This window comes from Salmo salar, chromosome 20, assembly GCF_965601325.2.
Source record: "Salmo salar chromosome 20, fSalSal1, whole genome shotgun sequence".
Lineage (NCBI taxonomy): Eukaryota > Metazoa > Chordata > Actinopteri > Salmoniformes > Salmonidae > Salmo > Salmo salar.
The window spans coordinates 66,206,192-66,224,781 of record NC_138310.1 but is presented as its reverse complement, the minus strand read 5'-3'; the positions used below and the strand labels follow the sequence as shown (position 1 = coordinate 66,224,781).

General features: G+C 40.9%; 1 protein-coding gene across 2 annotated transcripts in view; it reads right to left on the bottom strand.

Moving 5' to 3' along the window:
- Window positions 1-18,590, bottom strand: part of LOC106581145 (roundabout homolog 2) — a 78,556-nt gene that overhangs the window by 34,009 nt on the left and 25,957 nt on the right. For both annotated transcript variants that reach the window (XM_014162986.3, XM_014162985.3), the window contains exon 2: window positions 10,860-11,186. In XM_014162986.3, the coding sequence (XP_014018461.3) occupies window positions 10,860-11,186 (327 nt within the window). The remainder of the gene's footprint in view (window positions 1-10,859; window positions 11,187-18,590) is intronic.

The window sequence follows — 18,590 nt, the reverse complement described above, 5'->3', positions numbered from 1 at the left end:
GTTTCAGGGATATACAGATTAAGAATATCCCCAGAATATTCACCACTGTATCTTTAAGTGACATTAATCTCAATATTTAGCGTTTAGCAAGAGTGCAGCTTTAGTGCAGTCGAAGTGGCCATCTGTTAATGTTTTGAAGGGGGGAGATGGGAGAGTAGTCATGGCAATAATGGGCTTCATAAAAATAAAGTAATGGTCCGAATTGCCATGTGGCCTTTGTCAGTCAGTTCACTATGGACACCACTAGACCAGCAGACTAAACATCAGTCAGTGATCAGATTCACTGAACAGTCTAAAAGGCAGGATGGGAGGAGTACGGTGACTGGGGAAGAGCGTAGGGAGAAGGTGAGGTTGGAAAGGGCACTCGAAAGGTGGTGTAGGGGACAGGGTTGCGAGGTTGGGCAGAGTTTGGGGGATTTGTCAAACTGGATGGAGGGACAGAGTGCAGAGTCTTGTCCTTGACGCAGAACATGAGAGATATCCGCTAGATGCAAAGTCAGAATAGTCTATACTGTAAAAATTCATGAAAAACAAAAATGTGATTTTTGGTATTAATTTAAGGTTACTTAGGCATTAGGGTTAGAAGTGTGGTTAAGGTTACATTTAAAATATGATTTTATGACTTTGTGGCTATGCCAGCTAGTGACCACTCTGCAGAGCTGCCTCCAGAACAAGATTCATGATGAAAAAAACACTAACCAGCGGACAGAGTGGGGAGCTGTGTACAGCAGCACAAGGCAGCTCCCGCTCAGCCCAGTCCGAGCTCTTCTCTGTCCTGGCACCCTTTCCTACTAACATTGACTTTGCTGATAACATCTTTATTGAGGGAAAATATACTTGCTACGATTGTGATATGTAGTTGTCTCTACTAGTTATCTTAAGATAAACACACTAATTGTAAGTCGCTTTTTCAGCTAATACAGGACTATTATAGGCCCAGTGTACTACAGGACTATTATAGGCCCAGTGCTCTACTTTTGTGAAAAAAAGATTTATTTTGTTATATATAAAAAACGATTCTGATTTTCAGGGCACCCTCAGCACCCCTACTTCCCAAGGCAGGTCCTAGAATAAAGTGACCTGATGGTCAGCCAGTCATTGTTCTTTTGTCTCAGTACAGTAGGAGTAAACCGATTAGAGGTGGTCAAATGCCATCTCTCTGCTACTGCCATGTCATGGCTAATAGAGCCAGCGGGATTGATTTAATCCAGCCATTGTCTGTGTCTACTGAGGTTAAAGAGGGACTCAGGCAGTTCTAGGTCTCCTGAGCCCGTTGCGTTTGAATGCTTGGACGAGCGGTAAACTCATGCCTACAACTTCATCCTTAGGCACTTGTTAAAGCCAACTCAATTATTCAAAATCTTGAATCCTTTATGTAAATGATTACGACAAGAAAAAGAGTAATGTAATGTAAAGTAGTATCCGTGACATCTGTCCAAAGCATCTCGTCTGCATTTCTTCTTCAGGGTTTAAAGAGACCGGTGGCAGAGTCGTAGTGTAGAAGAGGCCAAGAAACAAGCTGCAGCCAAAAATGTAATTCCTTCATAAAAAAAAAACATCAGGAGAAGAGGGACATCTCGACATAAAGCCATTTAAGCAAGTAAAAAATTTTTTTTTTTAATTTAAAAAAATTGTAAACTTTATTTTAATCCAGCTCAGATTTTGCTACAATGGAAAGGCAAATACCTGCAGAAATTTGTGAATTACATTCTTTTTTTTTTTTAAATCACCTGATTAACTGTTTAGTCATATCCCAGTTTATCTATTTGCTTATGGCCTTGCCTACACCTAGCAACTTGTTTTTTAAATTATATGAGCGAAAAAAAGATTACATTTTATTTGGAACGGCAAACCAGACAAAATTAAAACGGGTCTATTTATATAAAGAATATAAATTTGGAGGGCAGAAATAATTTAATATTAAAGCATTAGACCTCTCACTAAAGGCTTCAGTCATACAAAATATATATTTACATCTGAACTGGTTCTCTAGCAGATTAGTAAGAATGTCTCACCCCATGTTCAAGAAGGGCATTTTACCCTTTGTTCAGATTACAACATTTCCCTTTCGGTTATTTGAAAATGAAATACTCTCCAAATTGTCACAATTTTTAAAACAAGACATAGAAAGTTGGTTTGCCATTTTCAGGTTAATCCACCAGAAAAGACAGAACAAATATTACAACAAATATTATGGTTAAACTCAAATAGATTTTTTTTTTTTTAAATAAAAAAATTATACGGTATAATCTTTGTAAATTATATCATAAATAGGGCTGGTGGAATTGTCACACATGCAGCTAACAAAAATGTGGAAATGTCTGATCTACCCAAAATTAAAACCAACTAATTGCAGCATTACTGCACAAATGGAAGAGGCAAGTGGATGGGGAGAAAGTAAGGAACTTGTCTGTTGGCCCTGCATTAAAGACCATAATTGGTTAAAGACAATTCTGATAAATAGTGCCATATTGATAGCAAAATAGTTGGGGAGAGATTTCGATTTGTACCGATTCTATGGCACATGGTTTATGAACTGATACACAAAACGATGCAAATGAGCAATAGAAAACCGATCGCCAAATGTCACCATTCTGAATTGCAACGTTTACCTGGAGCCAACTCCACAAATTGCACTGCTGGGTGATATGAAATTTGTAAGTCGCTCTGGATAAGAGCGTCTGCTAAATGACTTAAATGTAAATGTAAAAGTCATAGTCAATCGAGCAATAATATAATATTTCCCTTAGCAAAAAGGTTTACAATCTGCAGTTTTGTAAAAAAAACTGGATGGTCTTCAGGGATTGATGGGAGGGGTTGAGGGTAGCTGAAGGATGGACAAAAAACAAGCAAAAGATAACTTCATGTGTACAGACTAAGGTTTGTTTCAAATCTAGCATAGTTTTTTTTTACTTCAAGAGTTGTGAATATTACATTTTATGAAATATATTAAATGAAACAAACCAAAAATTCAGTGTGTGTAAACCACCACACTAGGGCAGAAAGCCTGGATATACAGAGCATTCGGAAAGTATTCAGAACCCTTGACTTTTTCCACATAGGTACGTTACAGCCTTATTCTAAAATGGATTAAATAATTCCCCTCAATCTAGACACAATAGTCCATAATGACAAAGCAAAAACAGTTTAGAAAAATTGGCAAATTTATATATAAAAAAAAAAAAAAAAATGGAAATATCACAGACACTTTACTCAGTACTTTGTTGAAGCACCTTTGGCAGTGATTACAGCCTTGAGTCTTCATGGATATGACGCTACAAGCTAGGCAGACCTGTATTTTGGGAGTTTCTCCCATTCTTCTCTTCAGATCCTCTCAAGCTCTTTCAGGTTGGATTGGGAGCGTCGCTGCACAGCTATTTCAGGTATCTCCAGATCCAGAGATGTTCGATCGAGTTCAAGTCCGGGCTCTGGCTGGGACACTGAAGGACATTCAGAGACTTGTTCCGAAGCCACTCCTGCGTTGTCTTGGCTGTGTGCTTAGGGTCATTGTCCTGTTGGAAGGTGAACCTTTGCCGTCTGAGGTCCTGAGCGTTCTGGAGCAGGTTTTCATGAAGGATCTCTGTATACTTGGCTCCGTTTATCTTTCCCTCGACCCTGACGAGTCTCCCAGTCCTTGCTGCTGAAAAACATCCCCTCAGAATGCTGCCACCACCATGCTTCACCGTAGGGATGGTGCCAGGTTTCCTCCAAATGTGATGCTTGGCATTCAGGCCAAAGAAACCAAATCTTGGTTTCATCAGACCAGAGAATCTTGTTTCTAATGGTCAGAGTCCTTTAGGTGCCTTTTTAGCAAACTATGAGAGGGCTTACATGTGTATTTTCTGAGAAGTGGCTTCCGTCTGGCCACTCTACCATAAAGGCCTGATTGGTGGAGTGCTGCAGAGATTGGAGAACCATCCAGAAGGACAACAATCTCCATAGAGGAACCGGAGCTCTGTCAGAGTAACCGTCGAGTTCTTGGTCACCTCCCTGACCAAGGCCCTTCTCCCCCGATTGCTCAGGTTTGGCCAGGCGGCCAGCTCTAGGAAGTGTCTTGGTGGTTCCAAACCTCTTCCATTTAAGAATGATGGAGGCCATTGTGTTGTTGGGGACCTTCAACGCTGCAGACATTTTTTTGGTACCCTTCCCCAGATCTGTGCCTCGACACAATCCTGTCTTGCTTTTTGCTCTGACATACCCTGTCAACTGTGGGACCTTATATAGACAGGGGTGAGCCTTTCCAAATGATGTCCAATCAATTGAATTTACCACAGGTGGACTCCAATCAAATTGTAGAAACATCAAGGATGATCAATGGAAACAGGATGCACCGGAGCTCAATTTCAAGTCTCATAGCAAAGGGTCTGAATATAGTACCAGTCAAAAGTTTGGGAGGGATCTCTACTTTCTACATTGTAGCATAATAGTGAAGACATAACTATTAAATAGCACATAAGGAATCATGTAGTAACCAAAGAAAGGTGATCAAATTATAATATATTTGAGTTTCTTCAAAGTAGACACCCTTTGCCTTGATGACAGCTTTGCACACTCTTGCCATTCTTTCAACCAGCTTCATGAGGTAGTCACCTGGAAGGCATTTCAATTAACAGGTGTGCCTTGTTAAAAGTTGATTTGTGGAATTTATTTTCTTAACCTGTTAGGGCTAGGGGGCAGTATTGACACGGCCGGATAAAAAAACGTACCCGATTTAATCTGGTTACTACTCCTGCCCAGTAACTAGAATATGCATATAATTATTGGCTTTGGATAGAAAACACCCTAAAGTTTCTAAAACTGTTTGAATGGTGTCTGTGAGTATAACAGAACTCATATGGCAGGCCAAAACCAGAGAAGATTCCATGCAGGAAGTGGCCTGTCTGACAAATTGTGTTTCATCTTGGCTCTTTTTATTGAAGACTGAGGAGCTTTGCAATAATGTGACACTTCCTACGGCTCCCATAGGCTCTCAGAGCCCGGGAAAAAGCTGAACGATATCGAGGCAGCCTCTGGCTGAAACACATTATCGCTTTTGGCAAGTGGCCGATCAGAGTACTATGGGCTTAGGTGCGTGCCCGAGTCGACCGAATGCTTTATTTTCTTTCGTCTGTTTACCTAAACGCAGATTCCCGGTCGGAATATTATCGCTTTTTTATGAGAAAAAAATTGCATAAAAATTGATTTTAAACAGCGGTTGACATGCTTCGAAGTACGGTAATGGAATATTTAGAATTTTTTTGTCAGGAATTGCGCCATGCTCGTCACCCTTATTTACCCTTTCGGATAGTGTCTTGAACGCACGAACAAAACGCCGCTGTTTGGATATAACTATGGATTATTTTGAACCAAACCAACATTTGTTATTGAAGTAGAAGTCCTGGGAGTGCATTCTGACGAAGACAGCAAAGGTAATAACATTTTTCTTATAGTAAATCTGACTTTGATGAGTGCTAAACTTGCTGGCTGTCTAAATAGCTAGCCCTGTGATGCCGGGCTATCTACTGAGAATATTGCAAAATGTGCTTTCACCAAAAAGCTATTTTAAAATCAGACATATCGAGTGCATAGAGGAGTTCTGTATCTATAATTCTTAAAATAATTGTTATGCTTTTTGTGAACGTTTATCGTGAGTAATTTAGTAAATTCACCGGCAGTGTTCGGTGGGAATGCTAGTCACATGCGAATGTAAAAAGCTGGTTTTTGATATAAATATGAACTTCATTGAACAAAACATGCATGTATTGTATAACATAATGTCCTAGGGTTGTCATCTGATGAAGATCATCAAAGGTTAGTGCTACATTTAGCTGTGGTTTGGGTTTATGTGACATTATATGCTAGCTTGAAAAATGGGTGTCTGATTATTTCTGGCTGGGTACTCTGCTGACATAATCTAATGTTTTGCTTTCGTTGTAAAGCCTTTTTGAAATCGGACAGTGTGGTTAGATTAATGAGAGTCTTATCTTTAAAATGGTGTAAAATAGTAATATGTTTGAAAAATTGAAGTTTTTGCAATTTTTGGGGAATTTGAATAACGCGCCACGGGATTACACTGGCTGTTGAGTAGCCCATAGAGGTTAATGCGTTTGAGCCATTAAGTTGTGGTGTTTTGACAAGGTAGGGGTGGTACAGTATACAGATGATAGCCCTAATTGGTAAAAGACCAAGTAAATATTATGACAAGAACACCTCAAATAAGCAAAGAGAAATGACAGTCCATTACTTTAAGACATGAAGGTCAGTCAATCTGAAAATTAAGAATTTTGAAAGTTTCTTCAAGTGCAGTCGCAAAAACCATCAAGCGCTATGATGAAACCGGCTCTCATGAGGACCACCACAGGAAAGGAGACCCATAGTTACCTCTGCTGCAGAGGATAAGTTCATTAGAGTTACCAGTCTCAGAAATTGCAGCCCAAATAAATGCGTTAGAGTTCAAGTAACAGACAACATCAACTGTTCTTAGAAGACTGCGTGAATCAGGCATTCATGGCCGAATTGCTGCAAAAAAAACACTACTAAAGGACACCAAAAAGAATAAGAGACTTGCTTGGGCCAAGAAACACGAGCAATGGACATTAGATCGGTGGAAATCTGTCCTCTGTTCTGAGGAGTCCAAATTTAAGATTTTTGGTTCCAACCGCCGTGTCTTTTTCAACAAGACAATGACCCAAAACACACCTCCAGGCTGTGTAAGGGCTATTTGACCAAGGAGAGTGATGGTGTGCTGCATCAGATGACTTGGCCTCCACAAATCACCCGACCTCAACCCAATTGAGATGGTTTGGGAGGAATTGGACTGCAGAGTGAAGGAAAAGCAGCCAACAAGTGCTCAGCATATGTGGGAACTCCTTCAAGACTGTTGGAAAAGCACTCCAGGTTAAGCTGGTTGAGAGAATGCCAAGAGTATGCAAAGCTGTCAAGGCAAAGGGTGGCTACTTTGAAGAATCTAAAATATATTGTGATATGTTTAACATTTTCTTGGTTACTACATGAATCAATATTTGTTATTTCATAGTTTTGATGTCGTCACTATTATTCTACAAAGTAGAAAATAGTAAAAATAAATAAAAACCCTTGAATGAGTAGATGTGTCCAAACTAATGACTGGTACTTTATGTAAAGTATCTGTTTTTTTACTTAATACATTTGCAAAAAAAAATCTAAAAACCTGTTTTCGCTTTGATATTATGCTGTATTGTGTGTAGATTGAGGAAAACAATTAATTTTATCAATTTTAGAATAAGGCTGTAACCTAACTAAATCTGTTAAAAGTCAAGGGGTCTGAATACTTTCCGAATGCACTGTATCAACAGAACACAGACAGACTCCTGTAAATTCTATATGACAGTATGATAGGTATAGTCTTAAGCAGGCGTGTTGACTAATTAGTCTGGCTGGTGGTATTCATGAGATTTGGGTGGACAACAACAGCCTTTAAAAGCCCTGAAAGCCAGCCATCCTATTAGCTCCTCAGTGATTTAAGCCACAGTCTAACAGCTGCAGCAGTACTAATTACTGCTCATAAAGGGGGGCTCTTCTAAAGCTCTTCCTCCCTCCACCTGTTGTTCCTAGTATCCACACTTCTAACACTATCCTCAACCCACCACAACCTGGGGGGGAGGGGGGAAGCCACCACCCTACTGTCTTCACATATGCCCCAGCTACCCAGAGGCAGCAGACCTAGGACAATACAGTCATTGCTGCGGTTAGTTACCGTTAGAGTGCCTGCCTCTATGAGATGCATAGCCTTATTGGTATGACTGTCAACTCTGGCTACATCTCCACTGGCTGAGGAGAATGTCATCTCCACTGGCTGAGGAGAATGTCATCTCCACTGGCTGAGGAGAATGTCATCTCCACTGGCTGAGGAGAATGTCATCTCCACTGGCTGAGGAGAATGTCATCTCCACTGGCTGAGGAGAATGTCATCTCCACTGGCTGAGGAGAATGTCATCTCCACTGGCTGAGGAGAATGTCATCTCCACTGGCTGAGGAGAATGTCATCTCCACTGGCTGAGGAGAATGTCATCTCCACTGGCTGAGGAGAATGTCATCTCCACTGGCTGAGGAGAATGTCATCTCCACTGGCTGAGGAGAATGTCATCTCTGGCTACATCTCCACTGGCTGAGGAGAATGTCATCCCTGGCTACATCTCCACTGGCTGAGGAGAATGTCATCCCTGGCTACATCTCCACTGGCTGAGGAGAATGTCATCCCTGGCTACATCTCCACTGGCTGAGGAGAATGTCATCCCTGGCTACATCTCCACTGGCTGAGGAGAATGTCATCCCTGGCTACATCTCCACTGGCTGAGGAGAATGTCATCCCTGGCTACCTTTCCACTGGCTGAGGAGAATGTCATCCCTGGCTACCTTTCCACTGGCTGAGGAGAATGTCATCCCTGGCTACCTTTCCACTGGCTGAGGAGAATTCATCATAAAAAACATCATACCTGTGATGCTTAAATGTTTTTCTCTGGAAACTGTTTTGCTCTAATATTTGTAGTTTCTCTAATATTTGATGTGCTTCTGTTTATTTGTATTTATTAAATGATCCCCATTAGCTGTTGCCAAGGCAGTAGCTAATCATCCTGGGGTCCAGTGTGGAAATATCATTTAGTATGGAAGATGAACTAAAGCTGGCCCTATTTTTGAACATGAGCTGTGATGGAGGTCAGTGAGCCATGAGCAGTTAGAGAGGCTGAGGAGGCTTGGCTGGCTTTGTGCTCTGGTGAAAGACAAGATGCAGGCAAATTGCTGTTTTGTGTTTTTAACAAGGAGACATTCCCTAATCTGTTACGCTCGTTTTCCTAATCAACACACTCCGCTAATCCATTTCCTAATGCCAGAAAGGGTCTGCGTTCAGCCCAGTGTCACACCACACTGACACAATTACAAGAGAGAAAACAGCATACCACAAAGTCATAATTGGCTTTATCAAATAAAATTAAAAAAACTTTTTTTATTTTTTATTTAAGGTTAGTGTAAGACATAAGAATAGCAGTGTGTTTAATGTTAGAGTTAAAAACAGATTTTAAGAAGAGGAATTGTAGAAATAGGCTGGGTTCATGACTTAATTTGTGGTAATTAGTGACAACCACTTTAGACTGAGGGCCATGATAATAGTGGTGCGGCAGGTAGCCTAGTGGTTAGAGCGTCAGCCAGTAACCAAAAGGTTGCTGGATCGAATCCCCGAGCTGACAAGGTAAAAATCTGTCATTCTGCCCCTGAACAAGGCAGTTAACCTACTGTTCCCTGGTAGGCCATTGTTGTAAATAAGAATTTGTTCTTAACTGACTTGCCTAGTTAAATTTAAAAATAAATAGAAAAGTCTCTTTAATGGTCATCATTTTCAGCAATGCTCAAGATAACAGCTGTCCTCTTCACCTGTTGTGCTTTGAGAGAGAGCGAGCGAGAGAGCAATTAGGATCGGGCTAAAAATACTTTAATCAGTTATTCCTCTTTATGGTTCTGAGGTCCGCTCACCAACCAAGAAATCACAAAATGGAACAAACACCAAATTGAGTCTCTACATGCAGAATTCTGCAAAAATATCCTCCGTGTACAACGTAAAACACCAAATAATGCATGCAAAGCAGAATTAGGCTGATACCCGCTAATTATTAAAATCCAGAAAAGAGCCGCTAAATTCTACAACCACCTAAAAGGAAGCGATTCCCAAACCTTCCATAACAAAGCCATCACCTACAGAGAGATTAACCTGGAGAAGAGTCCCCTAAGCAAGCTGGTCCTGGTGCTGTGTTCACAAACAGACCCCCACGACAGCAACACAATTAGACCCAACCAAATCCTAAGAAAACAAAAAGATCATTCTTTCCAACGTGTCAAGCAATTAACAAAAAAACAGAGCAAACTAGAATGCTATTTGGCCCTATACACAGTGGCAGAATACCTGACCACTTTGACTGACCCAAAACTAAGAAAATCTTTGACTATGTACAGACTCAGTGAGCATAGCCTTTCTATTGAGAAAGGCCACCGTAGGCAGACCTGGCTCTCAAAAGACAGGCTATGTGCACACTGCCCACAAAATGAGGTGGAAACTGAGCTGCACTTCCTAACCTCCTGCCAAATGTATGACCATATTAGAGACACATATTTCCCTCAGATTACACAGAGCCACAAAAAATTCAAAAACAAACCCGATTTTGATAAACTCCCATATCTACTGGGTGAAATACCACAGTGTGCCATCACAGCAGCAAGATTTGAGACCTGGGCAGTGGTGGGCAGTGGTGTCAAGTACTTTAGTAAAAATACTTGAAAGTACTACTTGAGTAGTTTTTTGGGGGTATTTTTGACAACTTTTACTTCACTACATTCCGAAAGGTAATTATGTATGGAGTAAAAAGTAAATTTTCCCTGGCACCCAAAAGTACTTGACCCTTTAAAAAAAATGGTTAGCAGGACAGGAACATGGTCTAATTCACTGACTTATCAAGAGAACATCCCTAGTCATTCCTACTGCCTCTGATCTGGCGGACTCAATAGACACATGCTTCGTTTGTGAATGATGTCTGAGTATTGGAGCGTGCCCCTGGCTATCCGTAAATTAAAAAGAAAACGGTGCCATCTAGTTTGCTTAATATAAGGAATTGATGAAATGATTTATACTTTTACTTTTCGAAAAAGCTAATTACATAACATTTTTTATACTTAAGTATATTTAAAACCAAATACTTTGACTTTTACTCAAGTAGGATTTTACTGGGTGACTCACTTTTACTGGTCATTTTCTATTAAGATATCTTTACTTTTATTCAAGTATGATAATTGGGTACTTTTTCCACCAATGGTCATGGGTGACATATACAGCAAGTAAAATAACAAAGACTTACTGGCTACCTCCAGCGAAGCGTTGCGACTGACAGCCTCTCCTAGGTAGTTACGTGCCACACAGGTGTAGACGCCCTCGTCTGGTTTAGAGCGTCGTCCGTGGACAATACGCAGGAAGAAGAGGGAGCCGCTGGGAAGGAGCATGCGGTGAGACCGAGGGTCATCCCGGTCTGTTTCCACCCGCTCACCGTCCTTGTACCACTCCACAGTGGGGTTAGGCCTCCCCTCTGCCTTGCAGTTAAGGGTGGCAGGCTCCCCCTTGGACACAATCAGGTCAGAGGGGTCCTCCACGATCCAAGGTGGGCTGTCCTCAAAACGTGCCCGGGACCCTGTGAGGTGAAATAAGGTTACTATCCATGTAGCTGTCATTCATACTGTAGCCCAAACATGCCATCTCTGAAAGAAAACATAACACAATGTAATCCCATTGAGAAAAAAGGCAATAGAAAAGCCCTGACAGGCAAACCCAAATCCATCATCTCCACTGACATGGACGTAAGGATGCATGAAGTCTGAGGGAGAGACAGATGGGTTGGACAAGACAGAAATACATCTGTCACTCACCACTGAGATCTGCTACTGATGCACCATGATAGTAAAGCTAACAAGGCTCAGAACTTTAGTACTGAAGATCTCATGTTGTCGTTTCTCCCCAGGGTGGATTTTGACTCTGTAGAGATAAATCACATCTTTCTTTTACCTTATAGGTCTCTGTTATTCTACTATTTAATTAGACACCTTTTCAGACAGCCCCTTGAGCATAGGTATCCTACTTGTATACTGCTCACACCGTAATGACTATATCATACCATATAGCCTTTTAACCACGTCCATTGAGATCCTGCAGAAGACAGGTTTATTCTGATGGGGTATTTTCAAAGGAGGAAGAAGCCGCAGGAGATCTGGCCAAACTTCTGAGATGGTAATAGCCAATCTCAATGTCAATCAGGATTTCAGCAGAGAAGACATGAAGGCCAGTGAGACGCTAACTAAAACAGAGAGAAAGCCAATAGAGAGCGAGAAATAGAAAGATTGAGAAATAGAGAGAGAGTGCTCTCCCATATCCCTCCCTCTTGAGATCCATTACTGTTACCCTCTGCTGTATGGGAGACGAGTACTTCTCCAAGCCAAGGGTTTTAGCTAAGCTTTTAGAGTAGATGCTCTAACAATGTGCACTACAGTTTTGGGTCTGGAATGTGAATCATTAAAATGAAGTAAAGGCCTCCAATGTGCTGTGTATGACCAGATTGATTGTAAAAAAAGTCTATGGTTCTCCTTTGTTTAATTGTTATCTTATGTTTTCCTGTCCATCTGTTTGTTTGCCTGTTGTTTTTAAAACTGCTTCAACCGAATAGACCAGCAATGAAACAGTTAAGATTTTCTGAATCCAAATGTTCACCATGCCATTGAATATCATTAGTTATTTTTACTGCAGTCAGTCTATAATCTCCAGTGAAGTGAACATCTTCCATTACCAGAAGCATATGGTGGGGAGGAGCATACAGCAACATATTGACATACAGTGAGCTCCAAAACTACTGGGACAGTGAATGTTTTGTTGTTGAAATTATAGAATGAGTAGGAGGTCAAAGTGCAGACTGTCAGCTTTAATTTGAGGGTATTCATCCATATTGGGTGAACCGTTTAGAAATTACAACACTTTCTGTACATAGTCCCCCCCATTTTAGGGGACCAAAAGTATTCTGACAAATTTACGTATGTGTGTACCCACATAGTCAAAAGTATTTAGTAACATTTTCATAGCCTGCATTGACTACATCAAGCTTGTGACTACAAATTTGTTGGATCCATTTGCTGTTCGTTTTGGTTGCGTTTCAGATTATTTTGTAGTAGTGCCCAGTAAAAATGAATGGTAAATCATGTATTGTGCCATTTGAGTCACTTTTATTGTCAATAAGAATATAATATGTTTCTAAACACTTCTACATTAATGTGGATGCTACTACCATGATTATGGATAATCCTGAATGAATTGTGAATATCATACCCCCCAAAAATGCTAACCTTCCCAGTTATTGTAATGGTGAGAGGTTAACATGTCTTGGGTGAATGATATTTGTGGGTCTGTAACTTCCTCACTCATCATTATTCAAAATTAATTCAGGACTATCTGTAATCATGATAGCATCCACATTAATGTAGGAGAGATTAGAAAACATTCTATTCTTATTGACAATAAAAGTGACTCAAATGACAAAATCATTTTTTGTATTATTTACAAATCATTTCTATTGGGCAGAAAATTATCTGAAACAAACAAAACAACCAGCAAATGCATCCAACAAGTTTGTAGAGTGACAAGCTTAATAAATCATATATTGAAGCGGGGAACAAAATGGCGCCGTAGAGAGAACACGGTGTTTCAGCGAGCTCACGCGGTATTCGTAAATTTATATTCTTACATTAATCTCCTAGCTTGAAAAAGTGGTAGAATTGGCTAAATAAGTTACCCGACAATGAGTCTTGGCGACTATTTCTCAAAAATCTCCGACAACATGCCCAACAGAGCTACTAAGAAGTCGACCAAAACCGCCATCCCTGTAGAGGTGCAGGAGGAGCTAGCTAACGTTAGCGAATCTAACATCATTGCGGATCCAGGCACAATGGACCTGGTGATTCAAAGGATGACAGATAACATTACTAAAGTGATCGATGTTAAGATAAGAACGGTCCTGGAAGCAATAGCAGGCCATTCAGCTGAACTACAGAGGGTTGTCAAACGTGTTGATGAGGCGGAAGGAAGAATTGCTACTGTGGAAACTTCAACTACATCCATGGACACTAAGATAAAAGCACTTGAGAAGCAGGTGCGCGAAATGGCGGAGCACATTGACGACTTGGATAATCGAGGACGCAGATGCAATATCCGTGTTGTGGGACTCCCGGAAAATTCTGAAGGGACACGTTCAGTAAAATCTTTTGAGGAATGGATCCCTGGCTACCTACAAATCGACACTAAGGCTGGTCGTGTGAAGCTAGACAGAGCACATCGCTCTCAAGCACCGATACCCGGTCCCAATCAGCGCCCACGACCAGTGGTTATAAAGTTCCACAACTTTACCGACAAGCTGCGCGTCATGGATGCGGCTAGAAACATCGGTTCTGACGGTAGTCAACGTAAAGGTCCAAAGGTCTCATTCTTCAATGATTATTCCACAGCGGTTGTACGAAGGTGCAAAGCGTTTGATAAGGTGAAGGCTCGACTCAAGAGAATGAAGATCGACTACGCACTGCTGTACCCGGCCACATTGAAGATTATGGTCAACGGATCGCCTAAAAAAACTCTACACATCTGAAGAGGCTGCTGCGTTTATTGACTCTCTCGGGTAAATAACCTTAAGCTGCACCTCCGCAGCATTGGATAACGTCTTATTTTATTTTGAATCTGATCATGAAACAGTGGTGTAAGTTCTCATGTGCTCCTGTTCAGTAATATTCGTATCGGTATTATTTTTCTTGCTAAAGTAACTGCTGCCGTAGCTCAGACAGATATGTGTGAACCTATATTGGTGCCCAGGCTTGGTTTTAGGTGGAAGAGCCTCAATCTTCTTCTATCGATTTTAATTTCCACATATATAAAGGATGAGGCTATTGAGTGGCAATGCGGACTTAAGAGTCTACATTGGAAAGTTGAAATCCCCTGCATGTTAGCTAGTGGGAAAACCCCCTTTTGGATTTTTACATGTTTAATTTTTGGGTTTTGTATAGTTCGAGTTCAGGGTTCATATCGTTTGTTTACGCTCAGTGAGATAGAGGAGAGTTCAACACATGGAAAAAGGCACCACCCCATTTTTACAGTAGGATTCAATCTGGATATTGAATGGTCAAAGCGCAATGGCAGGTAACAGACTACGTGTATGTACATGGAACATTAGAGGGAGCCATAACCCCATTAAAAGGAAGAAGATACTATCCTTTTTGAAAAAAGAAAATATTGATATTGCCCTGTTACAAGAAACCATTTGAATGATAAGGAGCATCTGAAATTACAACAAGGGGGGTTTGGTCAAGTGTTTTTCTCATCATTTACATCCAGAAGTAGAGGTGTAGCAATTCTTGTGAAAAAGAACCTACCACTTAAGGTCTTGAAGTGTGTGAAAGATAAATTGGGTCGCTTTGTTATAATTAATGGTACTTTACAAGGGCAGAGCATTTCCATAATGAATATTTACTTCCCCCCTGCCCACCCCCCTGACTTCCTCACTAAGGTATTTCTAGACTTTTCAGAATTAAACTCAGACACTGCAGTGGTCGGAGGGGATTTTAAATGTTTGTTGAACCCCCTTATTGATAAGCTTCCCAGTGGTATAGCCTCACTCTCTCCTCAAGCTAAGTCACTTACAGCCATTTGTGATGATCTGGGGTATGCTGATGTTTGGAGAGTTTTTCATCCCTCCAACAGAGAGTTCACTTTTTTCTCTGCACCTCATGGATGTCAGACTAGAATAGATTACTTTTTTATGCCCAGGACGTCGCTGCAGTCTGTTTTATCCGCTAGGATAGGAAGCATAGTCATATCTGATCATGCGGAGGTGATCCTGGACATAAAACTCAACGGGGCATTCAATCAGTCAAGACATTGGAGGTTGAATACAACCATCCTTAAAGACCATACATTCACATCATATTTTATTACAGAGTTTAAAGCATTTTTCTCTATTAACTCTCAATCAACAGATAACCCCTCACTCCTTTGGGAAACCTGTAAGGCGTACGCCAGGGGTCTGATTATGTCATACGCAGCCACTTAGAGGCGGAAAAAGCGTGAAAAGCAAAAAACACTAGAGGGTGAATTGGGAACTAAAGAGAAGGACTACATTAAAACTCCCACTCCTGCCCTATTAAAGGAAATATCAGTCATTAGATCAAAGGTGGACTCCCTCCTAACACAGGACGCTGAAAAGAAAATGAGATTTGTCAAGCAAAAGCTATATGAACATGGCGATAAGCCAGGAAAGTACTTGGCGTACCTAGCTAAAAAGAGAGCTGACTCACAGTCAATTGCGGCTATTACTGATTCTGATGGCAATCATTTATATGAAAATAAATTGATAAATGACTCATTTAAGACATTTTATGCAAATCTTTACGCCTCAGAACTGCCAAATGACGCACCCAAGTTAATGGAGAACTTATTTTCTAAGATTGAGCTCCCTACTATCTCCGAAGAACAGAAGTCTCTCCTTAATGCCCCTATTACTGAGGAAGAGATAATGTCCGCAATTAAGAATCTGCAAAATGGTAAGGCCCCAGGACCGGACGGGTTTTGTAGTGAGTTCTATAAAGAGTTCAATGGCCTAATCCTTGAGCCATTGCGTGATATGTTTAACCACTCATTTTCAAATGACCAGCTCCCCCAAACGCTGCGAGAAGCCAACATATCACTTATTCTCAAAAAGGGAAAATGTCCGGAGTCTTGTTCCTCGTACAGACCAATTTCCCTTCTGAATGTGGATAGAAAATTGCTTTCTAAAATTCTAGCCACAAGATTAGAGGACTCACTGCCACTAATTGTGAAAGGAGACCAAACTGGCTTCATTAAGGGACGTAGGTCATGTAACAATGTCAGACGGCTCCTTAATGTAATTGAAGTCTACCAACAAAGTGCTATGGATGGTCTTGTGCTCTCCCTAGATGCTGAGAAAGCATTTGATCGTGTGGAGTGGTCTTACCTATTCTTTGCTCTAAATAAATTTGGTCTGGGGGACAACTTTATAAAATGGGTGAAAGTTTTATATGATGATCCTCAGGCTGCTGTCCTTAATAATGGACTACGGTCAAATAGCTTCTCTATACACAGAGGTACCAGACAGGGCTGTCCTTTGTCCCCCCTCCTATTTGCACTTGTTATGGAACCACTGGCCGAGGCCATCAGGGTAACGCCTGCTATACAGGGGCTTCTCATTGGTGATGTTCACCATAAAATAAGCTTGTATGCTGATGATGTCCTGATGTTTATTTCTAATCCCGAGACTTCAATCACATCTCTGATTAACATTATTGAGTTATTCAGCGAATTCTCAGGCTACAAGATTAACCTAACTAAATCAGAGGCTATGCCACTTGGTATCCTTCACTCTGTACCTAACACTTCTCCCCCCTTCCCTTTTAAATGGTCTCCCTCAGGTTTTACGTATCTGGGTATATTTGTAACTCCTAAACTCCAACAAATGTACAAAGCCAATTTTGTTCCCTTGTTTGACACAATAAGACAGGATCTGGAGCGCTGGAACTCTCTTCCGATTTCATGGTTGGGTAGAATATCCCTCTTGAAAATGAACATTTTACCTAGGCTACTTTACCCAATCCAAATGATCCCAGTATTACTCTCCAATAAGGTAATAAAGGATGTAAATGGATGGCTAAGTTCCTTTATATGGAGTAAACGCAAGCCAAGACTTAAGATGGCAATATTACAGCTGCCAAATTCTATGGGTGGCTTGGATCTGCCCAATATCAGGCTCTATCAGTGGTGTGCCCACCTATGTTATATTTCAGACTGGATCACAAACGATGACTCCTCTATTTGGTTAGACATTGAGACTTCTCTTTCAAAATACCCTTTACAGGACCTTTTGTTTTTCACAAGTTTCAAGTCTGTAAAAGATCGCTGTAACAACCCCATTACACTTAACACACTCAAAGTATGGAGGTCAGTTCAACGTTTCCTGGGAAGGTCCAAACTAACCTCTGCTCTTACCCCAATTCTTAACAACCCAGATTTTGTCCCAGGATTGCTGGATGCTGGCTTTAACGTTTGGCTTAATAAGGGCATACGCAGACTAAATGACTTATTTGCGGATAAGATTTTATTGTCATTTGAGCAGATGGTCGAGAAATATCAACTCCAAAAGCAGGACTTTTTCCGTTTCCTACAAGTAAGACACTATATTCTGAAGAGCACCACCTTAATTGGTAACCCTGATATGTCTGTCATTGAAAGAATGCTTTTTTCCCCACAAAGGAAAATGTCTAAGTCTGTTTTATGATGCTTTAAGGTCCTTTTCCGCTGTCGACACACAGAGGGTGAAACAAGTGTGGGAGAAAGAACTGTCTGTTACCATTGACGAAGAGATGTGGGAGGACATTTGGAAATATGCAAAAACAATATCTATATGTAATCGTACTAGAGCAATTCAATTAAGAATAATACACAGATTGCATATATCCCCAAATCGCAGACATGCATTTAGCCCCTCTTCCTCCTCTCCTCAGTGTCTCAAATGTAAAACTGATACAGGCACCCTAACACATTGTTTATGGTCATGTCCCAAAATACAAAGATATTGGTCTGGTGTTCTGCAAGAGATTGAAAAGATCCTAGGGGTCGATCTAGAATTGGACCCAGTTTCTCTACTGTTAGGTCTCCCTAGTAGGCATGTAACTTCTGTGGGTAAGAGGAGGCTTTACAACATCCTCACCTTCACAGCGAGGAAAAAACATACTTTTACAGTGGATTAGTGATAAGGTTCCCTCTATTAAAGATTGGCATAAGATACTATTTGAATTGTTGCCGCTGGAATATCTGACATGTACATTGCACTCTAAGACAGATCAGTTCTACAAAGTATGGGAACCTTACCTAAATTACCTAGAACCTGAAGTATCAGCTATTATGCTGCAAGGATTCTCTTAGAATGGTGATCTGTGTATTCCAGAATCACACTGTACGGTCCGTGTGGGGAACTCAACTTCTTGGTTTGAACTGAGCG